Consider the following 12,601-nt stretch of genomic DNA (forward strand, 5'->3'; position numbering starts at 1 on the left):
GGCCTCTCCCATTGCGGAGCACAGGCTCCAGACGCACAGGCTCAGCAGCCATGGCTCACAGACCTAGCCGCTCCGCGGCATGTGGGATCTTCCCAGACCAGGGCACAAACCCGCATCCCCTGAATCGGCAGGTGGACTCTCAACCACTGCGTGACCAGGGAAGCCCCAGAAAAAGCTTTTGACAAAATTCAACACCCATTTATGATAAAAGCACTCCAGAAAGTGGGCATAGAGGGAACCTACCTCAACATAATAAAGGCCATATATGAAACCTAAATAGACATTTCTCCAAAGAAGACATACAGATGGCCAAGAAGCACATGCAAAGCTGCTCAACATCACTAACTATTAGAGAAATGCAAATCAAAAGTACAATGAGGTATCACCTTACACCAGTTAGAATGGGCATCATCAGAAAATCTACAAACAACACATGCTGGAGAGGGTGTGGAGAAAAGGGAACCCTATTGCATTGTTGGTGGGAATGTAAATTGATACAGCCACTATGGAGAACAGTATGGAGGTTCTTAAAAACTAAAAATAGAATCACCATATGACCCAGCAATCCCATTACTGGGCATATACCCGGAGAAAACCATAATTTAAAAAGACACATGCACCCCAATGTTCATTGCAGCACTATTTACAATAGCCAGGTCATGGAAGCAACCTAAATGCCCATCATCAGATGAATGGATAAAGAAGATGTGGTACATATATACAAAGGAATATTACTCAACCATAAAAAGGAATGAAATTGGGTCATTTGTAGAGACGTGGATGGACCTAGAGACTGTCACACAGAGTGAAGTAAGTCAGAAAGAGAAAAACAAATATCATGTATTAACACATATATGTGGAACCTAGAAAAATGGTACAGATGAACCGGTGTGCAGGGCAGAAATTGAGACACAGATGTAGAGAACAAACATATGGACACCAACCGGGGAACGCAGCAGGGGGTCGGGGGGTTGGCGTGATGAATTGGGAGATTGGGATTGACATGTATACACTGATGTGTATACAGTGGATGACTAATAAGAACCTGCTGTATAAAAAAATAAATTCAAAAATTCAAAATAAAAAAACACACACTCATTCATTCACTCATTGAGCAAATGTTTATGAATTGTGCTAAGAGCTGGGTATAAAGACACAGAAGGCTTCTGGAGTAGAGGAAGGACATGTGGTGGGGGGGGTGGTCACACACCACAGAGGGCTGTGCAGCGGTTAGATGCCAATTAGATGTACACGGGGGGCAACATGGAGGCACCTTATTTAAATATATGTGTTCAAAACTGAAAATAAGGAGCAGAATAAAATACAATATCAATTCACACAACCTAAAAATACACGGACACATAAATACAATACTGCATTTTGCAAGGACACATAAAACAAAAAGATACACATTAAGCACAGCACAATGGCAGCCTAAGGAGAAAGAGGGATGGAAGGAGGGTATGGGGATAAAAGGAAGTAAACATAAAATTTAATAAAGGAATAAAAATAGGAGTATGGCCTTGCCCAGATCCATGTGTCATGAAGGCAAGAGTAAGTTTAACACAACCCTCCACATCTAAGGGTCAACCAGATAAATAATAGTCACAGCTCCTGCCTGAACCACCTAGTGGGGAAAGCAGACAAGGACACGGTTAACAGTAAAGTGTGGTCAGCAACATAAGAGAGCCAGGGCTTCCCTGGTGGCGCAGTGGTTGGGAGTCCGCCTGCCGATGCAGGGGACACGGGTTCGTGCCCCGGTCCGGGAAGATCCCACATGCCGCGGAGTGGCTGGGCCCATGAGCCATGGCCGCTGAGCCTGTGCGTCTAGAGCCTGTGCTCCGCAACGGAAGAGGCCACAACAGTGAGAGGCCCGCATGCCGCAAAAAAAAAATAATAATAAGAGAGCCAGTGGGGAGGACTCCATGCTGATGATGAAAGTACGAGTTTTAAGTCTGTATTCTCTCTTACCATTATAGTTCTACTAGAGGAGTTGTCACTATTCTTAGAGTTAAATCACTTTTAGAGGAAAGAATAGGCAAAATTAGGTTATTTTTTAAGAATAGGTTTCTTTGATTCATTATTAATTCCTTGAAAAACATTCATTGGGTGCCCACTATATGCAGAGCAAAGTATCAAAAAAAAACCTCATTAAACCAACAACCCAAGTACAAAGATGTTAAATGAGGACAAAGCTAGCCTCCTTTAAGGCAGTCAAATGGAACTATTTATAAACCAGAAACATTAAGTATGATAGTTTTTGCATTTTGTTTTGCTTTTTTTAGCATTATTGAGGTATAACGGACAAATAAAATTGTAAGATATTTAGTGTACATCATGGTGATTTGATATACATTTACATCATAAAAGGAGTCTCACCATCTAGTTAATTAACATTTCCATCATTTCACATATTTATCTTTGTTTGGGGAGGCAAGTACATTTAAGTTTTACTCTCTAGAAAATTTCAATGATATAATACAGTGTTATCACAATAGTCACCATGTTTTACATTATATCCTCAGACCTTATTCATCTTATAGCTGAAAGTTTGTTCCTGTTAACCAACTTCCCCCTATTTTCCACACACTCAGTCCCGGACAACCACTTTTCTACTCTGTTTCTACGAGTTTAACTTTGTTTTAAGATTCCACAAAAAAGTGACACCATGTAGTATTTTGTTTTGCTTTAATTGCCTTGCAAGTTTATTTTCTCAAAAGGCGTAAGACAAAAGACAGCTCTACAATCCTAAATCATTAACTACATACCATTAAGCCTCCAGTCGGAAAAGAATGAAAAAATGTTTTCACTATTATGAATTTTAATATGAACAAGTTAGCATGTGTTTTTATTATATATATCTGAATTATCTGTGAGTTTCCCAAAAAATAAACAAACAAAAAACCCAGAAAACCGGCAAATGACTGAGCAAAAGAGAAGCTAAGAACGATACCTCTAACTCAGCTGTTATTCTTTTCACAACTGAAAGAAAGCTGTATATGTTTTGTATGAAACCGAATGTGGGCTTTCTGACTGCGGGCTGTACTCTATGCAGCAGTAGGAAGAGGAAAGATAGAAGGCGGTGCTTACCTTTCATTCCTCTCTTTCCACTCTTAACATAGAAAACTAGTTCTACACTTTCTTTCTCAGTGTTGGAAATTACCTTTGAATTTGGATGAAAATTTATATAAGATCTTGTCAGGTCAAAATAACGTAATGTGGCTATTTCCTATTGCAGGCTTAAAATGAAATCATTTATTAAGATGCTTTGAGATATCTGTGTCCTCAACCAATTGAACCAGAATATGTCTGGATGGTATTGACTGTTATACACGTGATGACTTTAAAATTAATAAGTTTCATTTTGCAACACCAAGAAAATGAGCAGCACTCTACCTACGGAACGGATTTTCAAACTACTATCAATTTGTAGCACTTAATCTTGCAAAATAGTTCTTTTAATGGTTTTTCTCATTATTTTGGGTGATTTTTCCAAATCACAGGCAGCAAAATTAGACCGCGTCTTTTTGGCCTGGAACAGCCTGAACTATACAGACAATATTTTCTTCCTCTCCTGTTTTGTTGAGGATTCATAACAGAGAGTTCCTGCCCTTCACAGGGATCAGTTTTGTCAAACTGTGGTCAAAACAGGAGCTGAAATTGCAATGAGCACTGCCACTTGATGGGAAAATTTCTGAAGCTGCACTAGTTCTTCAAAAGTAGGGACTGAGGGCTTCCCTGGTGGCGCAGTGGTTAAGAGTCCGCCTGCCGATGCAGGGGATGCGGGTTCGAAAAAAAAAAAAAAAAAAAAAAAAAAAAAAAGTAGGGACTGAAAGGGTGGCTCTTTTAAGCCACTGTGCTAGTGTTTAACACACTATACAAATAGTATGATAAATATATTCTGAAAACAGGGTGTCGCTCTTGATGGCCAAGAAGCTTGAGCAGGAATTGGCAAACTTTTCCAGGACCAAAGAGTTTTTTTTTTTTTTTTTTTGCGGTACGTGGGCCTCTCACTTTTGTTGAGGACTCTCAACCACTGTGCCATCAGGGAAGCCCCAAAGAGTATTTCTGACTTACAAACTATACAATCTCTGTTGTAACTCTGTACTAAAAGTCATTTTAATTTTAGCCATTTAAAATTAGCAAATTCTATGATATGTAAATTATACTTCAACAAAAATATTTAAAAAGAATGAAAGCAAAATAAAGACATTTAGACATCAAAGAAAACTAAGAGAATTTGCCATCCACAGATCTGCATTATAAGATAAGTTAAAGGACGTTTTTCAAGCTGAATGGAAATGAGTTCAGATGGAAACTCAAATCTCTAGGGAGGAACGAAGAACAACGGTAATGATAAATAGCTATATAGATATGAAAGACTAATTTTTCTCCTTAATTTCTTTAAAATACATGACTGTTTTGAACAAAAATGTATAACATGGTCTTGGGGACTTTAAAACATGTTTGTGTCATATATATATTTATATATAAAGCAACTAAGCATAAAAAATGAGAGATTTGATTGCAAGACTTCCACATATTATAAGTTGTACAATAACTTAGAAGTTGTAGAAATTTAAGTACACTATAAAAATTTTATAATGTGGGCTTCCCTGGTGGTGCAGTGGTTGAGAGTCCGCCTGCCGATGCAGGGGACGTGGGTTCATGCCCCGGTCTGGGAAGATCCCACATGCCACGGAGTATCTGGGCCCATGAGCCATGGCCGCTCAGCCTGTGCTTCCGGAGCCTGGGCTCCGCAACGGGAGAGGCCGCAACAGTGAGAGGCCCGTGTAATGCAAACAAATAAACAAAACAAAACAAAATAATTTATAATGTACATTGTAATCACAGTTAAAATTTGAAAGAGGTAGAGCCAAAAAGCCAATAGATAAATTAAAACGGAATTCTAAAAATATTAACATAATTAGAACAAGGCAGGAAAAGAAAGAATAGAGATACAAAAAACAGAGGGAATAAACAGAAAAAAAGCATAAGATGGTAAATCCACATCGAACCATAACAATAATTACATTTAATATTAACTGTCTAAACCCTCGAGTGAAAAGGCAAAGATCGTCAGAGTGGATAATAAAGCAAGATCCAACCATATGCTATCTACAAGAGATGCACTTTAAATATAAAGACTCAAATAGGTTGAAAGTAAATGAAGGAAAAAGATGTGCCACACAGCCAGCACAGGAAGAACGCAATTATCATACTGATATAAGATCAAGTAGACATGAAGAAAAACAGTCTTCCCAGAGATAAACAGGAATATTTCATAATGGTAAAAGTGTTGATTCACAAAGACATAACAATCATAAATGTACACACCTAATAACAAAGTCTTAAAATACATGATACAAAATTTGACTAAATTAAAGGAAGGATTCCACAGATTTTAATAGGTCTCTCTCAGAAATTGATAGAATACCTAGACAAAATGTCAGTCCAGACAGAGATAATCTGAATGCTACCAACCACCTTGTCTTAATTGATATTTATAGAATACTATATCCAATAACTACAGAATACATGTTCCTTTCAAGTGCAAATAGTATATATATATATATATACACACACACACACACACACACACACACACACACATTATCCTGGGCCATAACACAAGACTCAATAAATTTAAAATGACTGAAATCATACAGATATATTCAGACACACATACACACATTCATCATTACACATTCTCTCTGGGTTTGTCCCTACCCACTTCAAGCATCTATTGATAGTGATACATGGTACTGGTCCAAAGCAGAGAGGAGGTTGCATGTCAATAAGAATATGGATAATCTACTACGGCAAACCAAGAATTGATGGCAAATATAAAAACTTTGGATAAGCCTGCAATTTCTCTAAACAGAATGTTATAAATTTCTATTTCAATATCAACCACTACCCAAATGAGATCATGGAGAAAATATAACGCTCTCCCAACTTTCTGATGAAGCATCTACTCTGTCTTTTACAGAATTCCTCATGAAAGTTTAAAGTTCTCATCCAACAAACAAAGCTGCCCCGTGAAAATGTTCTAATCAACACAACGCAGTAACCTGGTAGTTGAGACGATCCCAGGCTTCTCTCAACTGTAACTGATCTTCATTCAGCTCATCTAGATTCCTTGTTATCGACAGGACATCCAGAAAGGGTTTTTTTTCTTCATTGAATGACTCCAAAAAGGACAGGAGGCTCTACAATTAGAAGGGTATTTTAAAGACTGAAATGTTTAAACCAGTTTATAAAATGTAATTTGCTATTTGCAGGTCAATAGTTGTAGGTTATATTTAAACTTTTACTTAGATAAAGGTAAAATTCCCTGAATTTAGGATCCTCTCACCAATCCAGTTTCTTTCTTCAGTGCACCCTCATGATCTGGGTGCCCTTATAGTGACATAGGTCACAGCTTGCGTCTCATGGCACTATGGTTGGATTTCTACTGGAATAGGGCAGCAAGGCCACCCAGCTCTAGAGGACAAATCATAATGCCCCATGGAAAATGTGAGTTTGTCCTCCCCAAATATGTGTTCACAACAAAATAAGAATGAGTAGAAGTGAGAATTATATGACAGCAGTCATCATGTATATATGGTTTTTGAAGTCTCCATGATTAACTAAGCTTGAGCCATTCTTCCCAAGTCATTTTATACAAACTTTAGAATATACTTTGTCTTTGCCCTCAAAAATTTAATAAATAAAGCTTTTCTTGGTTTGTATTTGTGTGAAATATTGGTGTTTGAGTCATCAATTCCATAACTGTTATTTAAGATCACCAATAATTATTGGCCGCATTTCTAATTAAATTTTGTGAACAAACTAAGGGATAAGTAATCTGATTCTTTCTGAGAGTTAAAATAACTTCATAAAGCCTTTCATTTAAGAAACCTGAATCTGTGGTACATTAGTAAATGAAAGACAAGTGAGAGCAAGGCACTTCCTGTGAACGCTGAGCACCTTGTCAATGAAAAAAATTTCAGACCAGAGCTAAGAGGCAAAAAGCACAAGCAGCCTATGCAGTTCAGAAAAAAGGAAGATGAGAATGTCTTCCTTCCCTGATGACTCCAAACCTAAAAGAATGGTGTGGCGAGCAAGTCACACAATCCACCGAATGTTAGTGTAGGAAACACTGGATTCATCCGACTCCCTCTCTTAACCGATGTGGGGGATGAAGGTCTAGAAGTGCTAAGTGCTGTGTAGGCCCAGGAGTGTATCTCCTCCTTATTCAGGGTGGAGACCAGGTGAGGGGCACAGTGTTGCACAGACTGGGTTCTAAGAAAGAAGACTGCGGAGCCCTCACTTTGGCTCCTGATAGTATCTTTCAAAATGGTGTGGGGAATAACTGCTTTCCCTGGAGAAGCATCAGGACTAAAGAGAGCTAGGGCTTTGAATCTAGACTTCATTCCAATCCCACCTCTACCTTTCAGTAGCTATATAACTTCAGATAAATCACTTAGTCCCTCTAGGTATTGTTTGTCTTCATCTGTAAAACTGGAATAACCATGCCATACTCAGCAAGATGCTGTAACCTGGAAAATGCTTGTCAGCAGGTGCCTGATATATAGCAAATGTTCAATACATGGTGACACTAACAGTTGTCATTACTCCCAAAGGACATTTTGGTTGAAGCCCTGAACTGTAATTCTGGGATGGCTCCATTTCTGATTTCCTAATCTTTTTCCCTTCAATATTCATTCTGAAAGGCATGTTCTGCTCTAGACCTGGGATTGGAAAACGTGTACTATAAGATAAGCAAGATAGCAAACATCTTGGGCTTTGTGGGCCATATGGTCTCTGCTGTAACTATTCAACGATGTGGTGAGAATGCAGCCACAAACAATACTTTAATGGGCATGGCTCACATATAATATATACTATAATATATAATATAATATATAATACCTAAGATAATGTATCCAATAACAATGTATTTACAAAAACAGGTGCTGGGGCCCAGAGACCAGTTTGCCAGTCCCCACTCTAAAACCTTACTACTCAAAGTTCTCTAAGGACCACCAGCAATCAGCACCATCTGGGAGCTTGTGGGAAATGCAGAATCTCAGGCCCCATCCCAGAACTACTGAGTTAGAATCCGCATTTTAACAAGATTCCCCAGGTGATTCCTATGCACATTAAAATTTGAGAAGCTCAGTCCTTCTAACTCAACACTAAAACTTGGAGTTAATTTAGTATTTAAACAATTAACTCTGAAAGTTTTTTTCTAAAAACATCCTACTCTTCCCCAAGAGTAAACTACAAATAAATTACTGTTTAAAGTCATACTTACTTCATACTTGTTACAGTAGGTCTCATTTTCTGAATCTGTTAGCATTTTCTGTAGCTTTTTCTCTTGCAGAGTTAACCAGACCTTAGCATCTTTCACCTTTCCCTGTAATTCACACACACACGTTTAAAACTCTAGCCTAAATATACTTTGTGATTTTTTTAAACAATAAAATTAACAACTGCAAACATCAGTGAAATAGTGTAATCAGTACACACCAAGGACTCATTGTGCCCAAGAGGAATTTTGCCTGTTCGTGTAACGCCTTAAATTTTAAAATGGGTTGAAACTACCATCTGAATATAACGTGCTAAAGAAACAGGGCAAGCAAGCCCCTATTTTTTTGGCTTACCCACTTGCATTATTCTTCAATTTTAGAGAACATTATTCTAAATTATTTATTTATAGTAGGCATTTCAGAATACTGCTTTCCAATAAATCTAAACATGGGTTAAGAGATGTTTACATCTACTAAATATACTGACATCAAAAATACCTTGAACAATTTAAAGATCCTAAAAATAACACTACTAAAAGCTTTGGTTAAGCTATCCTATGGAATTGGGCAACAATTATTTCTTCTTTAGATTCCTGTTTAGGCGGTAAGCTTGCACACATTTGGAGGCAAATTTTACTGGCGGAGGATAAAGCAAAAGAAATTGCATCTTATTTCCATTCTCCTTTAACCTTCCTTTACTTTTTTCTTTCTATTAAGCAACAGTGCTTTCTATATATTTTTGCAACTGATTTCATGGACAGTTGAATTTTTAGTTTTATTTTTTGATAAGAAAATTAATTAGAAAAGAGGAGCTCCTCAGCAGGTCAGAAGTAAGTGAAGTGCATTATAAGCCCGTGTCTCAGCTTGAGTCTCTCTTCCAGAGTCAGCAACAATCTGGCTTGGTGCCTCAAACATAACAGTTGGAAAAACACAGGCCTAAATTTTATGTCAAAGCAAATGTGATAATATGACTACATGTTTACATGTCTGAGGAAGTAGTTTAAATTTTAAAATAATATTCAAAAACATTTTACTAAACTCACAGCACTCATTTATCTTTATAGATGCAGAAAAAATGTTTATTTTCAGCTCAGTGATTTTTAAGAAATTTCCACCCACAACATTTTGTGTAACTGACTGAAAGTCAAAGGAAAAAACTGAATAAACAAATGGCAGTCTGATGGTAATCCAACAGTATCTCAACAAACAAGGATTAAGAGTGGAACACAATGCTTCTGTTTATATGGATTATATGATTCCATTTATACTAAGCTAAAGAACAGGTAAAATGGAAATATGCTAAAATTAGATTGTGATGATGGTTGCACAACTATGTAAACATACTAAAAACCATTGATCGTAAATTTTAAATGATTTAATTTACAGTATATCTCAATAAAGCTGATAAAAATTACAATAGACAAAAATCCGATTTATCTCTAGACTTTTTTAAAAGCCTGCTAAACTTAATTTGTCCTATATAGTATGTATCTAAATGCTGTTTTAGATAATTCAACAAAGTTTAATGAACTACCACTTTTAACTTTAAAAAAACAAGCAAAACTAATCTATAGTGAAAGAAATTGGAATATTGGTTGCTTCAGGTGGAGTACAGACAGAAGACAGGCACAATGGAACAATCTGGGTAACAGAAATGTTTTACATCATGATTAAAGTATGGTTATATGAGGTATGCATTTGCCAAAACTCATTGAACTGTACATTTAAGTTCTGTGTGCAAATTATGCCTCGATGCTAAAAATTAAACTATTAGTAGGGTACAAAAAGAATGAGCTTGATTTGTACTTATAAAGACATACCTGTCTTTTGCCAAAACTCATTGAACTGTACATTTAAGTTCTGTGTGCAAATTATGCCTCGATGCTAAAAATTAAACTATTAGTAGGGTACAAAAAGAATGAGCTTGATTTGTACTTATAAAGACATACCTGGGCTTTATCTCCAGTCCCAGGTGCAGCCTTTGAATACTGCAGAAACTGTGCCACATAGGTCATGATTGACTTTTCATCAGGATTAACAACATCCACATCTGCAAGATATGCCACACTATCAATCAGCTATAAGTGTGATTTACTATAATTAATACTCAAGAACAGTATTGAAATGAACTTGAAATGAACCAAAGTAGTCGAACAGCCAAGCAATCTCTGCTCACTCATCCTTGCACCAAGGTTATGCAGTGGTTAAGAGCTTAGATCTAGAGTGAGACGGAGCTGGGTTGAATCCTGGCAGGAGTATTGCACAGCCTCAGTTTCCTAATAATAAAATGTCACTGTACACGTTGTATGTATGAGGGCATGAGTGGTCAGGGAGGGTGGTAGGAGTAAGGTAAGCCTGCCCCTCTTTCTGGTGACACTGTGCAGAAAGTCCTCCAGGAATGCAGAAACACAGAGCAACTGGAATCCACTCCTGACACATTGGTCTCAGCATTTGTGCAGTAAAGCATTTCCAAAAGTATATGTTGTATAGAAGATTTGTTCGAGACATCCACAAGATTTTATTCATTCATTTGTGGAGCAAATACATTTACTGAGAGCCTTCTATGGACCAATCTTTGTTTTGCATTAAAAGAGCCCATGGTGAAATAAATTTGGAAAATGCTGATTTAAACAAAGTTAAAAATATTATAAATTAATTATGTACAGAACTTCTCCAGGCATATAATAAATTAAGTAGATCACAAAGAAGAGATTACAATAGGTTACAGACAAAATGAACACATAATTTGGGGATGTCTTTTGCTACGACACCAAAACAACCAATGACGATACTGAGAAGGAAATCTGTGTTTATTTATTAATTCTGTTAAATTCAATTCAACACGTATTTATAGAGAGCCAACAAATGCAGGTCACAAGCAGGATATGTAAGACTCAGTCCTTGCCCTTACGGGCTTATGTTTCATCCCTTCATTCAGCAAGTAGATGCTAGACCCTTGAGTAGATGCTAGATGCCTTAAGACATTACCTGCCCCTTGAGGAGCTTGCAGTTAGGAGAAAAACAAATACAACACACTATGCGTGCTTTAGCAAGCATGTTTGCTGGGCCCAGTGAGTGCTCTAAGTCAGTTGAGGGAGGAATTGAATCTAATCTATAACCAAATGATAAAATCCAAGGCAGTAAGCACATTAAACACATCAATAAAGAGGTGGGAGTAGGGATTCAATAAAGAAAGGATCCCTAAGAGTTAAGTTATTCTATCTTTTATTGAAAAAAGTATAAATATCAAGAGATACATAAAATGATACTGGCTTAGCTGGATACCTCTCTTTTAAATTTTCTCATTGTATATGAGGCTATGCGTAATGATTAAATGTGTTAACAAAATTGTGTCAAAAGATAATTCCCTTATTCAAGTATGACTGCAATATTTGGTTTGCATAAATAATCATGATGGGGATTTCCCTGGTGGTCCAGTGGTTAAGAATACGCCTTCCAATGCAGGGGACGCAGGTTCAATCCCCAATCGGTAAACTAAGATCCCACATGCCTCAGGGCAACTGAGCCCGTGCGCCCCACAACTACTGAGCCTGCATGCTCTAGAGTCTGCTCACCGCAAAAGCCCGCACACTGCAATAAAAGATCCTGCATGCCACAATGAAGATCCCGCGTGTCGCAACTAAGACCTGACGGTGCCAAATTAATTAATTAAAAAAATAAAAACTAAAAAAAAGGTCCCCCCTCTCTTTAAAAGAAAAAATCATCATGTATTTCATGTTTTTGAGCTTTTAAGCTATGTAAAATGAATTATGGGCAATCATTTATAAAGTGGAAATTTGTTTTCATTAAATTGCCTGTTCCACTAGTTGCCTAGTTATTTTCACATACTAAAATAGAGAAAATAGTTTGCACTAATAATAAAGACTTGGTGAATCACAATGAAAGAAGTATTAAAAGAAAACACAGAAATAGCGAATAGAACACAGCATGGGGGGAAATGAAGAAATTTTGAAAAGATAATGAAAAGACAAAAAGGTTCTTTCCTTTTGGGACAAAAAAAAGGGGGGGGAGGGAGAAAAAACAAAGAGATGGGGGAAAGTTAAACGAGCAGAATTATTAACAAGCAACATGAAGCCAAACTAATGACAAACCTGATATACAGAAACATGGAATCATTAGGCTAACTGTGCACTTGGGAATATCACATAATTAACTCATAAAAACAACTGAGGTCCAAAAAGTCTAGAAACCAGTAGCAACAAACACACCTAGCACCCAGATCTTGGTTTCTAATACCATTCTTCAGTAAAAGGAACCAGGGCTCTTGGAGGAATGGTTGATCC

At 37.2% G+C, this 12,601-nt stretch overlaps 1 protein-coding gene across 1 annotated transcript in view; it reads right to left on the reverse strand.

The window, feature by feature from the left end:
- Positions 1-12,601, reverse strand: part of SYNE2 (spectrin repeat containing nuclear envelope protein 2) — a 311,661-nt gene that overhangs the window by 212,905 nt on the left and 86,155 nt on the right. Inside the window, exons 9-11 of the mRNA XM_024750801.1 lie at positions 10,247-10,347; positions 8,303-8,404; positions 6,075-6,212 (exon numbers count right to left, since the gene is read on the reverse strand). Coding sequence (XP_024606569.1) covers positions 6,075-6,212; positions 8,303-8,404; positions 10,247-10,347 — 341 coding nt within the window. The remainder of the gene's footprint in view (positions 1-6,074; positions 6,213-8,302; positions 8,405-10,246; positions 10,348-12,601) is intronic.

Source organism: Neophocaena asiaeorientalis, unplaced genomic scaffold (assembly GCF_003031525.2).
Source record: "Neophocaena asiaeorientalis asiaeorientalis breed wild unplaced genomic scaffold, Neophocaena_asiaeorientalis_V1.1 scaffold140, whole genome shotgun sequence".
Taxonomy (NCBI): Eukaryota; Metazoa; Chordata; class Mammalia; order Artiodactyla; family Phocoenidae; genus Neophocaena; species Neophocaena asiaeorientalis.